The 23,399-nt window shown below is 26.1% G+C and overlaps 1 protein-coding gene across 2 annotated transcripts; it reads left to right on the top strand.

Moving 5' to 3' along the window:
- Positions 1-201: 201 nt before the first annotated feature.
- Positions 202-23,130, top strand: LOC103575120 (dual specificity protein phosphatase 10). 2 transcript variants are annotated; one of them, XM_053740320.1, is made up of 5 exons: positions 202-328; positions 558-782; positions 6,454-7,260; positions 19,573-19,956; positions 21,264-23,130. In XM_053740320.1, the coding sequence occupies exons 1-5, from the start codon at positions 235-237 to the stop codon at positions 21,650-21,652; spliced, it is 1,899 nt and encodes a 632-aa protein (XP_053596295.1). In that variant the 5' UTR covers positions 202-234; the 3' UTR covers positions 21,653-23,130. The 2 variants fall into 2 exon arrangements, with proteins under 2 accessions (XP_053596295.1, XP_053596296.1); XM_053740321.1 differs by lacking the exons at positions 202-328; positions 558-782 and adding an exon at positions 3,057-3,326.
- The last annotated feature ends 269 nt before the right edge of the window (positions 23,131-23,399 follow it).

Raw genomic sequence — 23,399 nt, 5'->3', positions numbered from 1 at the left:
TACATTAATTTTTTTCTTTTACAGCTTGGAAAATACGAAAAATTTTTAATTTAAACCGAGCTCCAATTTAATTAACTTTCAAATTTATGACTCATGTTTTTATTTTTACTTACCCATTAAATCGATTTTTTTTTATTTTCACATATGATAAATTTTTTTTATTTTAATGCATACAGAGTCAAGTTTGTTACATATATAAATATATACATATACAGAAATATAAAGAAAAAAAATATGAGTGCTCAAATATCAACAGCGAGACCAACAGACGCTCAGTCTCCGTTAAACCGTTCGCGGTCTCCGATAATTACTTCCAGTGATATTAATAGTAAGTTTAATCAATTAATTAATTAATCAAAATTAAAAAGAACAATTGCAAATGTTTTTTTTTTTTTAATTTTTTGTTTGTCAATAAAACTGTTGCAATTAAATTTCTCAACACAATGCAACTAAATATTTCAATCATGATTAATCAATGTTGACAAATTTTAATTACTCAGTATTTTTCAAATAATAATAATAATAATTTTTTATTAATTGATGAATTTATTTTGCAGATAGAATTGTGGACAAGTGCAAAGTTAATCTGGAAGTTATCAAAGCTGGAGTAAAACGACCCGCGAATTTTGAAATTGATAAACCGAAATTACTGCTGACTGTCGGACAAGATATTAATAATCATAATAATAATAATAAAAATAAAGATATAAGTATGCCATCGTTAACGAGAAAGTGTTCTACTATTCCGCGGATTAAACGACTTAATTTTCAACATTTTAAAGGTAATTTTTTTTACCATATTTTTTAATTACAAAATTAATTCGCGGTTTCGCGGATTTATTTGTTTCTGAATTTAAAACTCCTGTAACTTTTTAAATATCTCACTTGTAAAAAATTTTGTATCTTTATAATTTATTTAATATTTAATTCTCTACAAATTATTATCTTGTGAAAATTTTCATAAACCCACTATTTACCAAGTTACAGTCGTTTAAAAGTATCTTCAGTACAAAACAAAACTCCATAGTCACAAACTATCAAATTTTTAAAATAATTTTATTAAAAAAAAAATTTATCGATTCATAAATTGTAAATCACTATAATAGTTTTACAAATTTGAAAAAAAAAAACTCCCACTCACTTAAATAAATATGTAAATCATGTAAATATTTAATATTTAAGTGAAAATAATTAATTTGAATATCTAATAGTTTTAAAATAAGCCTCGGGCTTAAATAACTTTCTACTCATCCTAATAAATTCTTCCCACATAAAAAGTCCCTGGAAATTTTATTATTTTTTTTTTTTTTCTATAAGTTTCTGTGTACTACTGCAGTAAACATTTAAATATAATTAAAGATACACTAGAAAATTCTAACTCATTATTTCTCAAAAGTGACGTCGTATCGTGATACACATTTTTTATCATATCATTTTATCATCCGAAGGTTTTTATACTTTTTTTTTACTCATCCCAATCTTACATACATATATGTTTTGTTAAACATTAATAATCTACGTCAACATCTTATAATTGTTATCATAAATATTAATTATATAATGTCTTCTCTTATTTAAATAACTTTGTTTCTTTTTTTTTTTTTTTTAACGAGTCTTTAAAATTTTCATAAAAATGAATTTCAAATTTTTTAAAATTATTTAATTTTAATTGGTTTAAAAAAAAGTATTTAAACATTTTAATTACGTGCAGAAAATAAATTTAAAAAATCCCGCGAAATTTTAAAATTTGAATTCGGAATTTGGTAAGTGTTTTTTATTAAAATTTAAAAACTGCGGGGAAAATTTAGTTGCTTAAAAATTACATCGAAATTCTATAATAAGTTTTTTTTTTATCTGTTAATACTAATAACTATTTTCATGATAATAATGATAACAAATAAATAATAAAAAGTGTTTTTCAATAGAATTTAAAAATTTAATTTTATTTTCTCATTATTTCTTGGACTTTATTACAAAATAAGTTGTAGTACATGTGTACTAATTAAAATAAAAATATAGATAATGTAAATACAAATACACGCGTACTATACTTGAATATCTATAGATATATAAATATAATAATAATAATAATAATAATAATGATAATAATAATAACAATAAGTGAAAAGTGCGCCAAGAAATAAAGAGAGATAAAAACGCAATGAGAAAGATAACGAACGTAAAACGTCGTGGGTATGACTCATCAACCATTTTAAATCATTTTATATGTTTGTTTGCGTATGTAGAAGGTAAATATACACATTCAAAGAACGTCATGCGCGCGCATGATTTTAAAACCACGAGCAAGACAACACATATTAATACATTAATACAAATCCACGCGTCTCACACACGGCAATAATAAAAAATACGTCATTCTACATTAATATAACATAACATAACTAATATAAACGGTTTTTTTAAAAACTAGATATATCATTAAAGTTAATGAGCGTACATTTTAAGTTATCAACTAACTGATTACTTACTACGATGTTTCATTTTTTAAATTTTTATCTAAATTTAATTATTTCGTTAGTTGTTCATTCAAATTATTTTGTCGGTTTGCTTTAAATTATATACGGAAAATACTTATCAATGGATTTTTAAATTTTCGAAATTATTTGTTAAAATTTTTGAACATTAATTTGCTTGAGTATGACTTTAAGTCAATTTTATTTTTTTAAAGTTACACAAGTTTTGAGATTATAGAAAATAATTAAAAATTTTAATTTTTCATTATTATTAAAGTTTTGTATTTTTATAAAGTTACGAAGGTTTAAATAACATTAGTTTAACAAACCCAATAACATTAGTTTAACTAAAACAAAAAAAAATTTCAACCCTCGAAAAAAAAAAAAAAAAAAAAAAAAAAAAAAAAAATTCTTTTGTAATTCGACAGGTAAATTTTTCCAGTGGATTTAAATTAAAACCCCACCAGTAAATATTGTTTGTCTCTCTCTGTCAGCTGGTCGGTCATTGGTTACGGCTAGCAGCCAGTCGCAGCTCTCTCTGTTGTACTTTTTTACCCGTGGTCTAGAGCGACGAGACGAGACGACAAACTCACAGTCACTGCTCGACACTCGACGCGATTAGTCGATAAATTTTAAATATTTATTTATTTCATTTTTTAATTATTCATAAATTACTCCCTTTAATTACAATTAGTATCTATTCAAATTTATCTATATCTTAAAAAAAAAAAAAAATTTATTCTAGTGATTTACAAGTGCAGTGTTTATTTAAATGACTCAGTGACAAAGTGTTCGAACGGATTAATTTAAAAAAAAAAAAAAAAAAAAAAAAAAATTAAAGTTTTTAATCAGGTAATAAGATAAAATAATTTTTGGCGGGAAAAATTTAAAATTAAGCGGGAATTTTGAATATTTAATTTGGGTATAAATAAACAATTTTCTATGGTGAAAAAAAAAAAAAAAAAGTAAAATAATAAGTGGGAAAAATAAATAAAAAATGGTTGTAAAACAGGTGTAAGTACACCTGTAAGTTAGTAAATGTCTCGAGGCTGGTTTTAAATTCTTCAGCGTTTACTCACATTAAAATATACACGAATAAGAAAGAAGGAACGACGACCCGTAGTTTTAGCTTGGAGGGAGTAATTTTAAAAATAACAAAGAAAGAAAATGATTTAAAGTTGAGGCAACTTGGGCTTCAGGTCCTCGCTGAGAATGAGTAAGAGAAAGAAAAAATTAGTGGGAAAGTGGGGGGAGATAAAGAAAAAAGATGAGACGTACTCACCTTCTAATATTAGGGTATGAGTCATCTGGGTCCTGGAATATATATATATATATATATATATATATATATATCGTATCATGGTCTAATGTTAATAGTAATTTTTTTTTTTGTTTTATTTTATCGTCGTAATATTTATTTATAGATTTTTTTGTTTGTAAATGGATTTTATTATCAGGAATTTTGTTTGATTATCATAAAATAGTTTTTTATTAAATTAATAGTTTTATATTTATAACTCGTACTATTATTTTCACTATTAATTTTAATAAATTTTGAGTGCTAATTATTGTCACTAATAATTATAAATATTTTCGTTGATTATTATTATTTATTTAGCAACTTTTATAATCATCAATTAATAATAATTAATGTTAAGAATTTTTTTACTACTTGCTGGTAATAATTATTACTATTAATGCTATTCATTAAATTAGTCGTAATAAATAGTAATAATAATAATAGTGATTACTGATAATTGATAAATATTAGTAATTATAATTTACACTATTAAAAAAATACTTATCATGTATTCACATTAATTATTAATATAAATTGATATTCAAAATTTTTATTTTTCTCTGAAAATTAATAAGTTAATATTTTTAATAAACAATCAGTAAAAATTTCATTGCTCCTTTTAATGACTTAATTTTAGTTATTCAATCAGTGAAATTTATTAAAAAAATTTTTAATTTATAGTTAAAATATTTATTTATCATTCATACTATTCACTGAAATATTTTTTTTTCATTAATTTGTTTTTATAAATAATTTTAAAATAATAATTAATTTATCAATGACATGATAATTAATTGACAAAAATAATTATAACTCTGACATATGACATGAGATTGCACTCATCAAAAATTTTATTTTACTGAAGCGAGCAGTGAATTTTAGTGGATACTCAGCTACCTTTTCGCGGAAACAAACAGTGATTTTAAAATAATATGAATATTTAATAAATTCTAGGAGCACACAGTTAGTTCATCATCATTGAAGTAAAAACATAAATAATTTTCACTGATTAAATAACTCAAATTAAATCATTAAATCTATCAGTTAAATTTTTACTGATTGTTTGTTATAAATAATAATTTAGTATAAACACAATAATGCAAAAACAAGCTTATGGTAACTGTTCCTAGTGCATTTATGAAATATCATCCCATACCCTTATGGTAGTGATTATTTGAAATTATAGAATATGCATCCATAATTTCTGGGATTAATTTCAATACACGGAAAGAAAATCATAGTAAAATTTACGATAATAATATCGTAATTTATCCGATTGATTATTGTAGTGGTGGACTAAACTTTCAAAATCGTAATTTTTACGATGTACCGTTGGAAATTTCATTTAAGAAATAATACTTCAGACAAATGATACCAAGTCTTAAAACTCTCTAGTATAAATTACCATGTAAATATCGTAAAATTTAAAGAGAAACTTTAAATATGAGAATAAAATACTAATCGTCCGGACGCTGGATTCGAACCCAAGTCCTTTGAGTTCGAAGCGTCGGACACCTTGAACCACTCGGTCACTGAGGGCTTACACTTTAACTTATTTTTAAGGTCCATGTAAACGATTTGAATATACATTCATAACTCATGAGAGCGCCTCTTGCGGAGGACACAGTTAATATTTAAAAATTACGATAAATTATCGTAATTTTTCGAGGTTACATCGTATTGTAACAGAGGCAGCACTGTAATATTTATTTTATTCAAAAGTACATAGAAAGATAAATATAGTTTTTGAATTATAATTTTTGAAATAATTTTGAATCGTAAAAGTCTTTGTTAAAATTACGATGTTAAATAGTAACAAAATATAATAACCCATATAGTAAATTTTGAAATAATATATTTTAAAATTGACGCTGATAAAAGCCTAGTCCACGATTACGATATTAACATCGTAAATTTTGATAGAATTTTCTTTCCGTGTACCTATTGGAAAAAATCCTATGAATCACGGTAATGATAGCATGGGAATAAATTATAATACATTATTTGAATCTTTTAAAAATTCTTATTCTTTTATGTTAACATCTCCTATCGGGTATGGTAATAATATTTATCCGAGACGATAATCATTCCTATTTCAGATAGAAAATTAACAAACCAGATATAAGAAATATTATTATCCAGGTGGTAACTATTACTATGAGCAATAATAAATATTACTATACGAAAAAAAAATGGTTCCCATAATAATGATTATCACAAATAGTACAATTATCATTCCCTATTGCACAATGGTAATAGTTACCATTTTTTTTTTCACTGTGTAAATATATAATTTTAAAATAATAGTTACGACAGAGTCATGTGAAGTAATTGTGCGCAAATCCACTTATTTAAAACTGAATTCAATTGTGCCCCATATGATTCTAATGTTATGGTTATCATTACCATGATATATGGTAACAGTTGACATAGGAATCATCTCCATGTCTTCTATCGGAATTAAAACTATACAGTTGGGAATAGTTATTATAATTTGTATGGGTGCCATTTCTATAATCGATACTTGAAAAAAATCAGTTACGATACGTTATAGGAACCATTTGTATAATATTTTGTAATTGTTACCGTAAATTTCTCCTTGCCTAAAAATTTTTAAAGAGTTTATGGATAATATCAACATGCATGATTAATAATGACTATTATTTATATATTTTTCAGTATCAGCACCACCGTCAGCCCAAGTTTCAAACAAAAAAAGCCTAAAAATGTCAACCCTAGTCTACGAACCCGTTTCACGTCCCCGCGATAATTTAAAACTGGCATTAAATCGGAGCCTCTCTGAACCAGGACCGGGTCCAACTGAGCGTTACTTAATGACGCCGACTTCTCCCACTCTTTCGACGATATCCTCCAGCAGCAGCAATCAGGATGCAAGCGGCGGAAGTACAAACAGTATCGATATTGGTGATGATTTACACCGCATGCATAATCAACACTCGTACAATCTTCAGTACCAGCATTTTAATTATATAAGAAGTGTCTTACCCACCAGTTCGTGTTCAAAACGTTCAAAACTTGACGTAAGCTCTGGTGAAATGGGAGGCGGGAGTTTACCAACGAGTCCTTGTTTACCTGACGGTGGAAACTTGCAGCGACAATTAATTTTGCACAAGTCGCGGACTATTGAACCTGACGTTCTCGCCAGCAGAATTAATACGTCAACGGATCTGGTTCTGCTTGACTGCCGGCCCTTTACGGTTTATAATACGAATCATATTCGTGGTGCTATTAATTTAAATTGCTGTGACCGAATTAATAGGAAGCGATTGATGCAGAAAAAAGTAACACTCGCGGATCTCGCGCCTGAAAAAAATGACAAAGATTTATTGAGACGTAAAAATTATCGGCAAGTTATTTTGTATGATGACTGTACTGATGATTTGGAGCATTTGCCCCAAGAACATCCGATTTTTTTGGTACTCACTGCACTTATTGAAGATAAAAAAGAACCTGTTGTTCTTCTTGGTGAGTTTTTTTTTTAATTAAATACAAAGTAAATGTGCAAGTAAACGTGACAGGTCAAATAACAAGTTCAAATTAAATTAATTATTAATCATCTATATCTCACACACTGCGCATTCATATCCATCTACATACATCTATATAATATATATATATATATATATTTATACAAAGTTTATCACGTGACGAAAAATTTATTAAACTGCGTAAAATAAAAGTATAAGCAAAATACTTGCCAATAACTTTAGTAAACATATTTAATTTATTATAATAAATATTATAAATATCAAGGCTAACAATACTTCCGTGTATATATTTATAAAATAAAAGAAAACCATAAATAAGAATTGAAATTTTTTTTTTATCTAGAAAATTGTAAATGTTGGTCAATAATATCGTATGTATATGATATATATATATATATATAAAAATTACATATGGCAAGTAGTAGGGATCTCTATTCATAGAAATGAGTCATTGTTGAGATGACGACGCGAATAGCCCAAGCTGAATTTGCGCACCAGTCATGTCTACTTGCAATTTATATATTTTTATTATACTATACATCTAATTAAATATATGTTATGTTTATTTTAAGTTGACATTTAATTATTTATCATAAAATTACTTTTTTTTCTTGTTTTTTTATATATTTCTAAAGTTAATTTATTTTAAACGACTACAACTCTGTAAATATAAATTATATCGATATTTTTGTTAGAAATTAATTTGTAGGAAATTTAATTTCTAATAAATTATGTAAGGATAAATTTTCTTGTAGGAATGATATTTTAAAAGTTATGGGGATTTTAATATAAAAAGTTGTAATGAAATTTTAAATTTCCTTTAAAAATTTCGCTATATTTAATAATTAAATTAAATATATCGATGAACTAATATCTTAACACGTATATGAACGATAAGGTATCAATAGCCATAAATTGACAAACAATTATCTGATAATTACAAGCGGATTATCTGTATGAAGTATAGATTTCTGAAACAATTGACTATAACGCCAGATTTTTTTTGTTTTTATATGACAGAATAAAAATATCTTATTTTAATTTAAATAGTACGGGTCAGTCTGGCAGCCCTAAAATGTATGAGTCACATCTAAAAATTTAAAAGCTCATAGTATATAATATATATGTATGTTGGTATATTAGTGTTAGTTGTATTGGGTAAGAATAAAGTGTAGAGGGAAGCTTTTGATGTAAGAGCAAACTTTTAGATAAAAGAGACCAGTTATGCAATCGTTTAGACATACTAACACTTTACAGATAAATAATCACATATATATGCGGGTGTCAGGGAGTGTATGCGTGTAATAAATATACTGATGGATGTATAACTTCAAGTCTTATAAAATTATGAGGATCGTATGAGTCATTGAGTACAGGGCATCGTTGTCATCGTAATTTTTTTTTTTTTTTTGTACATTAATATTGTATATGTCTTATATATATGATACATTTGATGATGAAATAAGTTTGCAAAGTTTTTACTCCGATTTTAAAAAGAAATTTTTGAAAATTCATTGCAAGAAAAGAGAAAGAGTTTCTGGAGATCAAAATAAAAAAAGTTGAATTTTTGATCGTTACAATTACTTCCCCTTTTGAATTTACGGTCCAGTTACCAAATATTCATGCACAATAGTTTTTATTATATTTCTTTGACCTTTTTCTATGATTTTGAAAAAAAAAATTATCAAAATCCGTTATCTAGAAAGCTATAAGTGAGGTCAGGATTTTTCCTTAATTAAATAATTCACAATTAATAATTAATGATGTCAAATTTTCGATATTACGGCAAAAATATTGGTCGTATAAAAAAATTTTTTAAGTAAAAGTTGTTCAAAGTTCCATTTTCTAATAAAGATGTCTCGTATAATTTTGTTATACGACCAATATTTTCACCGTAATTCCAAAATTAAGATTTTCATAATTAACAAAAATTTGAATCATTCATTATGAATCTTAATTTTGGAATTACGGTAAAAATATCGGTCATATAAGAAAATCATAAGAGAAATTTTTTTTTTAAATTAAATTTCCTACAACTTTTGTTCGAAAACTTTTTCTATAAGACCAATATTTTCGCTGGAATATCAAACATTTGAACGATTCATTTCAAAATTAAGACAAAAATTTTTGTCCCTAGCTATAAGATAATTTTTCAGTTTCGAAACCGTGAGATTCAAATTTTGAATCCCATGTATATAGTTACATTTTTCACTGTCATTTAATGAAAGTACTATTTTTCGAGTCGCCATAAATTTGATCATATTCTTTAGGCTTTTTTCTAAATTAAAAAGAAAAGAATTTTTAAAATCCTAATTATAGAATCAAAAAAAAAATTATACAATTTCAAAAACTGAAAATAAATTTTTAAATATCGTTTTTCGGAACTAGGTAATTATCAGTCAACAATTAGTCAAAAAAAAAGCCCTTATAAAGTAAGTACGTTAATATAATTAACATGAATTAAACTTTAATGACCTTTGGATTGTCGTAAAGTAGGTTGTGGCACGCGTTTATAAAAAAAAAAAAAAATAATAGTAGTAGTAAAAGCTCGGAGATGTTATGTAGCAATACAAAATTATCTCGACATTAAAATCCTACATTACTTAATTTTTATTATTATTATTATTTTTTTTATTTACTGAGTCTATTAAATTTTACGTCATCGGATTTTTTTTGACCTCAAGCTTTTAATGGAGCTCAAGATGAACAGATGTGCATTCAAGCGATATTAATTTTCTAGTTATAGTAATAGCGGAAAAAATTTATGATGATAATAATAATAATAATAATAATAATAATAATAGTAGTAGTAGTAAATAAAAAGATGACGAAGCAAACGACAATGGTCTCATTGTTTGATAGTGACTCTACTCCCTATTCATATCAATACAATTCTATTATATATTGCCACTGTTTGTATTCAATGTGCTTTCATTATTTAGTTTAATGGGTAAGTTGTGGTGGTGGTGGTGAATCAGAAGCTAATGTACCGGAAGTGATAAGAAAGTAACAAAATGGAAATTTAGGAAGATAGTGTCGTTATAATAGTAATAATTGCCTTTAACTTTCTAAATTTTTAGTTAACTGTAATTTTTATGATTACATAATTTTTAGAAAAAGAAATTTTCATAAATTATGTCTTGATATATTTTTTTTATAAAGTCAATATTTTGAAAGTTACAAAGATTTGAAGATTTAATTCAAAAATTTGAAAATTCAAATTTTGGTACCGAGTTCAGTTCTTGCTTAAAATGGCTGTAACTTGGAAAGTATTAGGAATATGAAAATTTTTTAAGAATACTAATTTGTAGAGAAGGAAATTTTGAATAAATTATGTAGTAATGAAATTAGTTGTAGGATGAATACATAAAAAGTTATAAGGTACGAAAGATGAAATATGTATTTTAGTTAAAAATAATATTAAATTAATATTTTGAAATTTCTATTTAAAAATTGTAAAAGCTAAAATAAAAGTTCAGTGAACTAAATAAATGACTTAGTGACACAAGAAGCTAAAGAAAGAAAAAAAATGAGTGAATAGCGTATACATAGTAACCATTTACTTTCTCTCTGAGTCATTCCATACCAAACTGATACACTTGCTTCCTTACATTATATTAGTTATTTATAAATCTATATATATATATACATATATACACATATATAACATTTGTCTGTCGTAATTTGCTGGTATGGATTTACCTACAAGATAATCAATTGCATCAGTTGACATTTTATTCAAATATTTTTTTTTTTTATTTTTATATATCAAATTATTATCACTTTCACTTTATATCGCTTTGTATCTATAGATTCTAGAATAATATTTATATGCGATTATAAAAATGTAGGACATTTTTTTTTTTTTTTTTTTATTTTTTTTTTTTACAAAAGAGTATTTACTTTTTTTTTATTTGGTTAAAAAGTAGAGCATATATTTTGTTTGATTTTATCTGATAGTCATTTTCATTATAGCGATGATTGGATCTAAATATAATTATCGAAAAAAGTTTTTCAAAATATCTCACACAAAATTTTAAGAATATTTATTAGGGTGGGTAAACATTTCTTACCCCAAAAACTATAATTTTTTTTTCTTTATCTTGTAAAACTTAATCCTGGTATTTCTTGCTATCACCATGCACTTATAGACTCGCGATAATTAAAATCTCACAGTCTAGACTTGAACCCTATTACCAAAAATGAAATTCCGAAAATCTATTAGTCATCTTTACTGAAAAATATTTAAAACCAGATAGCAGTATCTGCTGAAAGCATTATCTATGACTCAGTTTATGAGTACTTGGCATAAAACTACCTGTCATTGTATTACTCATAGCCCTCATCGGAGCAAGTCATTGTGGAAGTGAAAATTGGCTGCGTATATCTGATGAATAGAGTCCGAAAACTGAAATTCCCATTAAAAGAGAGCCAAGTAAAGTGTCAGTGTTGTCAGTGATGTCATGTGACGAGGAATTAGTCATCCACTGTAGTATTGTACCTACTGTACTCTATGTGCACTCAACTCAACCCAATGCACTATACTACAACCGAAATCTATTGAAAAATAATCCCTTTGTGTAGATGCTATTGTGCAATACCCTTTCCCTTTCGAGGGTTCTTTGGAACCAACAACAACAGCAGCAGCATACCATCAAAAATCATTTTTAAAACCATACCAATAAAAACCGTCAGTGACCTTTACTTTAATTTCTCTTTCATTCGGATCATATCAGCTGTTCCCGATTACAATTACTTGGACTGTGACTCACCCATATCCTCAGTAAATTTTATTTAAAAGTGTATCAATGACTAACGCACTGGCTATTATTAACATCCCCCGTGGATCGCCCCCGTTATGTTTTTCTCTACTCTCCTTTACTGGGTTTACTTTTTTTATTTCACGTTTGGTTGACGGAAAAACTTGATGCATCCCCATCTAGGGATACTCACAACCTACCCCGTTTCCGTCAAGGGCTTATTCATTCAAGTACATAGTGATGACGTGTACGATTAATTATTGGCTAGTACTTAATCCACGTGGTAAAATTCATTTTTGAGTAATTTTTCGGTTTTCAAGCTTTCGGTTTAGGAATTTTTATCGTTTTTTAAATATCTGGTGGGTTAAACGGAAGCTGAAAAAGTAAATCTAAAAAGCACAATTTTGGTAGGCTCTAAATTGTAGAATAAAATTTAAAAAATCGAATAAATAGTCCTAGAGAATGCTCATAAAAAATCCAAAAGAAAAAAAAGAAGGCATGAAATGTTACAAAATTTTTTTCTATTGTCTCGAGCTAAAGATTAAATTATAAGATATTAAATATATAGATAATAGATAATTAAAAACAAGTGAACTAGTAAGCAGTTATGTCTCACGAGCAAAGACTCTGGTGATAGCAAGCGAAAGCAGGATTATTATCGGAGCGTAACATTATTGTGTCGTGAATATAACTAAGCGCTTCTGAGCACTCTCCACACACATTATATATAATATATATATATATATATATAAACAAAATATAGTTATAATGTAATGTAATGTAAAGCAAAGCAAGGTGTGGTACCTGCTTGAATCTCATATGAATTAAGCAACAGTCCATAGTACAGCTTATTCATCGCTTACATAAAAATAACAATTTCTTTATGTTTAAATAAATTACCTAAGTCGATAAAAAAATAAATAAAATATATTTATGAAATGAAAGTAGAAAAAATATATACGGTCCAGAGATGTTATAATAGGCTGGTGAGTCATCTCTAATGCTGCATTATATTTTTTGCCTTGGGGGAGATCAAATTGGGATAATAAGAAAAAATATTGAATTAAGTTTGGTATTTTGATACTTAAGGGTTGTTTTACAAACCAACATATTTTATTAAATAATAATAATTATCAGATACTATTTATTTATATGACGAGAATCCCGAATCGTGGGAAATTTGATGAGATAATTTTTTTAAAAAAAGAACTCCAAAAATTCCATCCTCTTCTTTCAAAAGTTCATTTCCACTCAAGTTTTCTTAAAAAATTCAAATTTAAATTTCTATCAACACTAGTTAAATTTTTTTTTTTTTTTTTTCAACAACTTTAAAAAAGATTTCACCCAAAAATTTTTATCAAACGAATCCAGCTTTTCTTTCGAAATTTAATTTTTACTTTAGTTTTTTTTTAATTTTAAATCTATCAGACATCATGAAATTTTTTTTTTTTCGAAAATTTTCCATCCCCCAAATCACAACGAACCCCAATTGTTTCGCTCCTCAATTAATTAATTAATAAATTAATTTATTTAGAAAAAAAAAAAAGTTCCATCGAATTGATTACCGTTATAAAAATATATAAAAAATATATTTAAAGTGTCTCTAAACCGGCGAGATATGATTGGATACGCGACTACAAAGTACTTTTAACTTAAAACTTCTTATTCTTGATTTAAAATCTTGCTCAGGCAACATTCTTTAACAAGCAGTCATTCGTTCGACGCCTTCGGCCTTGCCAACGTCCTCACTCTTGTCTTTATACATTTATATATACATATACATATACATATACCTATACCTATGTGTATGTGTACATAGACTTTATTAAAATTATAAATGCGTTCAATTGATTTTAAAAAGAGTTCCTTATATTAATTTATGATACAACAAATAAAAAGTAAATAAATAAAATTATATTTTAAAAAATTTTCCAGCCTCGAGTGATGTCATTGTTGATCTTTTAAATAATAAAGCATTACTCAAACTGTAATATATATCTGCACACGTGTCAAATGTTCATGTTATGACGAAGGTTATTAGCATGCTTTGAAAAATATATATGAATCACGGTAATACTCATTTGAGTTTACATTTTTTTAAATTACTTTTTCTGCCGCGCGATTTTATTAATTATAATTCGCTATAACTTAATTATTTCGAGACTTACGGTAAAAAGTTAAAGGAACAAATTTTTTGAGAGTTAAATTTTATATAAAAAAGTATTTAAAAGTTTTTTCGTAGCTTGAATACTTAAAAAGTTATAGGTCAAAGTTTAAAAAACTGATTTAATAACTGATATCGTAGTAGTGGAAAAATATATTTTTTTTTTTTTTTTCTATCAAGGACAAATGATAAAAGAAAATAAGTGTATCATATATGATGACTCGATGACTCACAATAGAAATGTACAGCATATAATTTTAACGTCTATTTGTGGTTCGATACCACGTGCACGTGTAACGTCACCACGAGGGTGGTAAAAAGCTTACCCGTGGATAAATAAACTCCGCGAGTTTCTCTAGTTGTTACACTGTATATATTTATAGTATATTATTCATAAAATATATATATAAGGGGGAGGGGTGAGATCGTTAAGAAAATAATGGATTTTCCGGCATACAAACGCTGAATCTTTTTCGAAATAAGTAAAAAAAAAATTTTTTCAGTAACAGTCAGTGAAAGTTTTAAAATTTTAATTTTGCGAACAAGACACTGCAGTAATTTTTTGTCGAAGATGTAATGAGTGGGCTCATGATATGCTGGTGTCCATGATAACGACATCGAACATAGATGTGATTACTAGGGACAAGATTTTAGCCTTAATTTTGAAATGAATCATTCAAATGTTTGATATTACGGCAAAAATATTGGTTTTATCAAAAAAGTTTTTTAACAAAAGTTGTGGAAAATTCAATTTTATAAAAAAAATCTCTCTTATGATTTTTTAAAACGACCAATATTTTCACCATAATTCAAAAATTAAGATTCATAATGATTGATTCAAAATTTTGATAATTATGAAAATCTTAATTTCGTAATTACGGCTTTTTTATCAGACCCATGGAAAAATTATAGGAGACATTTTTTTTATAGAATTCAATTTCGAATAACTTTTGTTGAAAAAATTTTTTCATACGACTAATATTTTCACCGTAATTCAAAAATTAAAATTCATAATGAATGATTCGAATTTTTGATGATTACAAAAATCTTAATTTTGAAATTACGGCTTTCTTATTAGTCCTAAGAAAAAATTATAAAAGACATTTGTTTTTTTAAATTAAATTTCGAACAACTTTTGCTTAAAAAATTTTTTGATACGACCAATATTTTTGCCGTAATATCAAAAATTTGATCCCATTAATTATTGATTATCATTTTTAAATTAAAGCGAAAATCCTGGCCCTAGTGATTACTATTATATATATTTAATTTTGATTATTAATTTTTAACCTCAATTTTATGAACAATAAATATCAATGATGAAACAAATTCATAACATTTATATATTTTTTAATAATTAATTAGCTTTTCATGTTTTCTGAAATTTTCGAAAAAAATTTGAATTACTCTTAATAATTTAAAACAGCTGTAAGAAGTTTATACCCAAAGTTCCGGAAAATAAAAATTATCTAAAAATATTAATCAATTAATAAAGTCATTGTTATTTTTACTTCAAGATAAAAATAATCGACAAAAATATTAAACTTGAGTTGTTAATTAAAAAAAAACGATAATTAATTTTTCAACTGTAAACTTTAATAGATAATTAAGTTTAATAATAATCAGGGTCAGGTTAATCAGCCTGAATTTTATTTCTTCTCTACGTCATTATTTCGTCGGCTTCTATATATAACTAATATTTTAAAAACTAATTAAACAATTGTAACTTTTCAGTTATTGAATTTATAAGAATTTTAAATCAATACTTATTTATAGAAAATTTAAGTTTTTATGACTTTCTTTGATTATTATCATAACTGATTAGTAAAAAGTTACAAGTTAAATTTTAATTATAAAGATTATGAAATAAAATTTAGTCAGTAAGTAACTTTTAATTGGTTGTAACTCGATAAAAATTGAATTTATCAAAAAATATAAAGAAAATTAAATTTCCTATAAAAAAGTTTTATTAAAATTTTATCCATCTCCAATGTTCTTAAAGTTGCAACGTAAAGGACAAAAATTTAAAAAAATTGATTACTTTTCTTTTCGTAACTTATATCGCACTACTAAAATATCAATTATACAAAACAATCATTTTTTATTTTAAAACTGATATCTTATCAATATAAAACAAATTTTATTTGTTTTTAATTGAGTTGTTTTGATTTTATTTCAAGAAAATAAGTTACTTAATAAATTTTATTTTAATTTCATTCAAAATTTGAAATTCGGAATAAAAAAAAAAAATTTTACTTTACTATTATTATTAATATTATAATTATTTATGAATAATAATAGTAATACAGAGCAATATAAATAAAAAACATGAGTATACATATGTGTCATATATAAATAGGAATCCCCTATACGTTAAGTTGAAGCGTAAAAGAAAATAAAAAGAATGAAAGACAAAATAAAAAAATATATATATATAAATATGAGTGAGACAAAGTTGCTGCGAATCATTCAGGGTCATGTCCAGGTGTTCGACGATTGTAAATGACTCATAAGTCGAGACATTTTTACCTGTTGATTTTTTTTCTCACTTTTTTTTTTTTTTTTTTTTTTTTTTTTTTTTTTTTTAATAAAAATTACTTTTGTTCTTATTTTTAAAAATTATTAGGTTTAAAAAAAAATATGACATGTTACATATAAAAAATATATGAAGATTGAAATTCGATCGGAATAAAATATAAATGACGATGATACATCATTAAACAATGATGTAGGTCATGTGGTCATGTCAATCAAGTATCATTTATTATTATTATCATCATTATATATTTATTTGTTTATTTTTTTTTTTTAAATCTCAAGTGCTCATATATATCGTTTTAGTTATTGTCCTGATCGACCTCGATCTCGAAGATCACGGCTGAAAATATTTTGCGTGCGTCATAACATATATTACAAATATATATATATATATAGATATGTATCCTAATCACCCTTATTATAATTTACAGCATTTAAAATTTTTTCTACAATATAAAATATTAATTAATTCCCAATAATATTTTTAATAAATTAAATTACTCACGCCATCAGGAATTTCCATTTGTAATTATAAACTATTGTTATTATTTTAATATATTATATATATGTAGCCATAAATTTTTTTTATTGTTAAGTCTGAATCATTGTATTGTATTGTCGCTTTTACAAGGAATTTCCTTCGAATTCTCAAAACATTCTTGTATATATTTATATATAATCCATTAACCATTTTGGGTTTTTCTGAGTCATTTATGACCATCATTAGTCACTAATTATATTTCATGTTAATTACACTATTTTTCTGTTTAAACATAATTACCTATACTTAATTACTATACTCATACTTTGATAATTATTGATCCATTTTTTAAAATTAATCATTATATCATAGCTATTTTTAATTACAAAAACATTTTTTTTATTAATTATCCCCCTTAGGATATTTTCATTACTAAACTTTGGGTAATTACTTATTGAAGCTCATATATTATTGTTTTAATTTAAAACAAATAAATAAATTCATCCCAAAAATTTTACTCCCGCCACTAAATTTTAAATTCAAATTACTGTAACTCACTAACTAATTACTTTACGCAAATAATTAAAGACATAAAAATTGTAGGCAATTTAATTTACTTAAAATTAATCTTACGAAAATTATCATATTTTTAATATATATAACGTTATTCATTTAAATCAAAAAGTCCAAAAATAAAAAACATTTTTTAAAATTTAAAATCTCATTACTTTCAAATGCTCGTAACTCAGTAAATAACCAACTCACATTAATTATTAATTATACTTTATTTTTAGATAATTAAATTACCTATAAAAAAGTATTCATTATATTTTTAGGTATAATGAATATTTAAAAAGTTACAGCTCGTAGAATTCAAAAACTCAAAACTTTAAAATTAAATTTGTACGCTAACTTTCATACTGCAGTAAATTACTAAAATTTCCAAGCAATTAATAAAATATACAGCCAACTCATTAAAACATAAATTATCTAAAATAAACTCTAACAAATTTCCTCTGTATCTACACCGCAAAAAAAAAATTTACAGCTTAAAAATTCAAAGTTCCCGCGTGGAAACTCGAATGTTCTCGGGAGTGATCGTAATAAATCGCTGCGTCGTTGTCTGACGTCATAACTCACCAGCCAATGAAAATGCTCCCTGGTGAGTCATACTTTCGTCGGTCTCGTGTCAACTCCAGCGTTTTCTCGCCAAAGGTATTCGTCAGTTCGCAGTCAGTGTTTCAGTAAGCTTTGAATCATTGAGTTCGAATATTTTTAACAAACCATAAATATATATAAACAAACCATTAATAACTTATAATCAAACAATTTTTAAAAAAAAAACATTTTATTTTTATTATCGTGATTATTACTTTTTTTTTTTTTTTAAATCAAATGAGATAACAGTAAAAAAAAATTTTGAGTGTAATTTATTTAAAAAAAAAACATAACAATGCGAAAAAAAGGATCACCTTGTTTAGTTTTAAGTCTTGGATCCGTCGAACCCTGGGGTATGTTGATCATTTTTTTTTTTTTTTTAATTTCAAATTTTTTAAATTTCATTTTTAAAAAATAATAAATAAATTTTTTGAGTGAGTGATTAACTCGTTTACTAATGTATAAATTAAATATAAATAATGACATCAGTGTAATCCGAATTAAGTTGATTTGAATGAACGTAAAAAAAAAAAAAAGAAAAAAAAAGAAAAAAAAAGAAAGGGAAGGTCGTTGGTGGTTTAAACGTTAAACGGAGGGTAAGAAGAGTATAGAGGTTCGCGTGTGAGTCATCACGAGAAAGCCCATCCAGTTTTACACATATATTTTATATATATATATATGTTCTGTTTAGATTGTGGACTTTGAGATTTTACTTTTGGAAGTCTTAAACTTCAAGGGAATTGAAAATATAAAAATTTTCCCGAGGACTTTTTTTTAGGAAATTTTATCCTTTAAAAATTTGGTCCTTTTGATTTTTATCGTAATTTTAATATTTAAAAAGTTATAACGATTTTAAGCTTAACAAATTTTCATTTCAATTAATGATTAATGAATAGGCTTGCTTTAAATTAGATGTAACTTGGTAAATAATGAGTTTATGAAAATTTTTACGCAAATAAAAGTTGTAGGAAATTAAATTTCCTATAAATTTTGTAGAAATGATTTTTTTGTTAAGTGAAAATTAAAAAAGTTATAGGGAGTTAAAGTTACAATTATTATTTTGTCTAGACGTGTAAAAAAAAAAAGTCTGGTTTAAGAAAAGGGGGAGGGGATATAATAGACGAAATCTTGTATCCAGATGCTGTGATGCTGTGAGTCATAGTTATTTATTTATTTTCTTTGTTACAGGAGGTCACCGAGAATTCCAGCGGAGACATCGTGACCTTTGTGAGGACACACTTTTACCGGGCAACTCATTGTCTCTGTCACCATCTGGATGCCCAAGTCCTGGACCAGGATGTCCGGTGATAATGGGACCGCCGACACCGCAGCCAGCTGACATTGATAACCATCCAGCGTCACGTGTCCTGCCGTTTCTTTATTTGGGCAACGGCCGCGATGCCGCTGATTTACAATTACTCCAGGCGCTTGGTGCTACTCGCGTTCTAAATGTTACGTCACAATTACCTGGTTATCATGAGTCACGTGGTATTACGTATCTTCAAATACCCGCGAATGATTCAGGACATCAAAACTTGAAGCAGTACTTCGAGCAAGCTTTCGATTTTATTGGTAACTTTTATTTTTTATTTTTTTAATAAAACTGCTGTAACTTTTTTAGTTTTAAATAATTTACATAAAATCTATTAAACTCTGTAACAGTAAGGATCCATCTGGAAATAGTATTTCCTATAATATGATCCGTTACAAAGTCCATGTGTGTCACAGAGTAACATTCCACCAGTTGCATATACAAAGGGACCGTCCCCATCTTGATCCCTTAGTTAAAGCCAGTAAAAAATCAGGGGTATTAGTTTTCTAACTTAAATTTAAAATTTTCTCGACTTTTTTCTTCAACAGTACATTGTATAGGTACATTTATATGTATATATATATATATATATATATATGACATTAAACTCAATAAAAGAGTGTAGAGTTAGAGTAGTTATGAGTCATGGTGCTCATGAATGGAGGCCTTTCGTCTTTCGTCTTGTGTGCAGTCAATGGTCCACCGGATACGGCTGGTTATGCCCCGTTTCCGTTATACTGAACTGCGTTGTCAATTACGTACATATATAGATTGCACATATGCTTAATTGACCCGTTATATTTATTTACTTATATAATAATATAAATATCATTATTATGTTTAAAAATATACATTTATTTATTTATTTCAATTTATAGTGATAGCAATAAATTTAATGAGGGTTGGCCTTGTCGTTAAATTTATCACTCCAGAAGACTATTGATAGACCCGAAAATTCTCTTGTTACGTCATCAATTCTTAGGGAATATATATTAAGCTTGTCAAATCCAGACACATTAACGTTATGTATGACTCAGTGCTAATATATATATATATATATATATATAAATTCACTTGCAGACTATTTTCTTCGTTACTCATAACTCTTCGAGATAATGAGAATATAATTAGTGATCATGTTGCTTAGGATAGTTATATTGTCTATAAGTCGTTAAATACTAGGTTTATGCAAATAGCTGTAAGGAACTAATTTGTAGAGAATTAAATTTCCTATCCAAATGTATTTCATCATATTTTTGATAACTTTGATATTTAACGAATTACAAAGTTTTTCAAATTTGAATTTGAGAAATGGAAATTCTGAATTAGGATTTTGATTCAGGAATAGTTATATTGGCTATAAGTCGTTAAATACTAGGTTTATGCAAATAGCTGTAAGGAACTAATTTGTAGAGAATTAAATTTCCTATAAAATTATCCATCAGAATTTTTTTAATGTCTATAATCTAAAGAGTTACAGTTGAAAGTTAAAATTATTAAATTAAAAATTCTATTGAGTTTTGCATGTGAGCAACAAATCTAATGGTTTATTTATTTATTTTTACAGAGGAAGCAAGAAATGCTGGTAGTAGTGTGTTAGTACATTGTCAAGCCGGCATATCACGTAGTGCAACAATAGCAATTGCATACATAATGCGTCACAAGGGCCTCGCAATGATCGACGCATACAAACTCGTTAAAAATGCTCGCCCCATTATAAGTCCGAATTTGAATTTTATGGGACAATTGTTGGAGCTTGAACAAGGTTTAAAGGCAGCTAATGATTGTCTACAACAACCACAACCACAGCAACAACAAGAACAAGAACAAGAACAATCGCAACAACAACAACAACAACAACAAGAACAACAACAGCAATCGCAAGAAGAACCAAAAAATTGTCATTTTCACTGGAGCCATAATAACGATAAAGTTTCTTCTGGCTGCAGTATATAAACTATTACTATTAAATACGCGTAATTATCAATGTTTACATATCTTAACGACGTGTCTTTAAAAAAAAAAAATATCCGGTAATTGCCGCGCCCGCGCTTCGATCATAACTCGCTTCAAAGGCTGACAATTAAAAGGAAAAATATCTAATTAATTAATTAAATAATTATTAATGCGAGTAGATTGAGGCCGGATAATTCATTATTTTATTTTATTATTATTATTATTATTATTATTATTTTTTTTTTTTTTTTTTTGAAAATGAGATTGTACTTAGAAAAATATAAGACAGGGATTTTTTGTTTGAATTTTTTAAGACTGGACGGTGTTACTTCTCGTAGATTGGGCATTATCTTTTTAAATATTTACTTTAGGAAAAAATTGATAGAGTAAATATCTAGTAAATAAATAAATTAATAAAAATGGTCCTTGACCTTATCACATTATCTCAAATCCTCACAAAGTTACGACCAATTTAAAATTAAATAATTTAATTTCGTCTTATCGTTAACTAAAAATGTTTTTATTTATTCGATAAAATAAAAACCTGGCCAAATTACCTCACTTGCTGTCTAAATTCGCTTCCCTTCCATCATTCGGCACGAAAATATTTTTTATATTTAAACGAATACGCCCACGAGAAGTACGAAAAATCTGCAAGTGAAAAAAAAAAATGGCGGCCGCGCTCTTCCTTGAACATTTTTGTTTTACCCCTTCCTATTTTATTATTGAATTTGTTCCTGTAGCATTTAAGGATCATTAGGATCCAAAGTGATCTAGTCGTTCGGGACATTTTGCCGCATCTAAAAAAATAAAAAAGTATAAATAATTTTTTTTTTTTTTTTTTTTTACGATAGATTTCAGTATTCATCGGTAGCTTACATTAATTAACGGTTTAATTAATCAGTAAATTAATTTAATAGACGTGTAAATATACCAAATATAAAATGCAAGGAATGAGTCAATCGTATGAACGAAAGATGTATATTTATATTAATGGATGTATTGATAAATTGATTAATGATGAAAAAATGGCCTACAGATAACCTCAACTTGACAATAAAACAAAATAATTACATATCAATAAATAAAAACGCCTTTTAAATTACGTAATTATAAAATATTAAAATGATAACAGGTCATATTTTTTTAATTATTAAAAGATGTAAAATACTTTAATAAATGTAAATAGAAATAATTAACAAAATATTATATTGATTTGAGGTTAATTTGAGTAAGAGTGAATTTTGAGATAATAATTAATTGCGAGTATTGTTTATTTATAAATTTAATAATTAATAAGCGAATCCCAACGAAACGTTAATTTTTGAGGTTAGAGGGAGTTTATAGATTAAGTGTAGATATTATTAAGCAATTAATTTAATAAAAGTAATTACGTGTGTAAATGGATATTTAATATTGAAAGAGGATATTTTATAAATATTAATTATTGATTAATAAAGAATTGATGGTAAATATTATTTTTGCTTTGTCTCTTTATTTTTGTTGGGATAGATGGCAGACATCTTGGTGTCAGTTGTACCAATTCCTTATAACTCGGGAATTCCCTGATTAAACAACTTAATTCGATCGAATTAAACATAATTTAATTTTCAAATTATATTAAATTCAGGTAAATTCTATTAATTCGGTAGGAAAACCAGAATTTGTCAAAATTAAATAATTATATTCGGTTTAATTCTGATTAATTCGAAAATAATTCTCCAATTTCTGGTTCTGAATCCGAATT

This window comes from Microplitis demolitor, chromosome 6, assembly GCF_026212275.2.
Source record: "Microplitis demolitor isolate Queensland-Clemson2020A chromosome 6, iyMicDemo2.1a, whole genome shotgun sequence".
Classification (NCBI taxonomy): domain Eukaryota; kingdom Metazoa; phylum Arthropoda; class Insecta; order Hymenoptera; family Braconidae; genus Microplitis; species Microplitis demolitor.
This window is presented reverse-complemented; position numbering and strand designations above follow the sequence as displayed.

What these genes read in the sequence shown, in the direction of transcription:
- LOC103575120 (XM_053740320.1), top strand. Translation starts at nt 235, where the DNA reads ATGAGTGCTCAAATATCAACAGCGAGACCAACAGACGCTCAGTCTCCG. An exon ending in TACTTCCAGTGATATTAATA is followed by an intron (nt 329 to 557) that starts GTAAGTTTAATC and finishes TTTATTTTGCAG; the next exon opens with ATAGAATTGTGGACAAGTGC. An exon ending in TAATTTTCAACATTTTAAAG is followed by an intron (nt 783 to 6,453) that starts GTAATTTTTTTT and finishes TATATTTTTCAG; the next exon opens with TATCAGCACCACCGTCAGCC.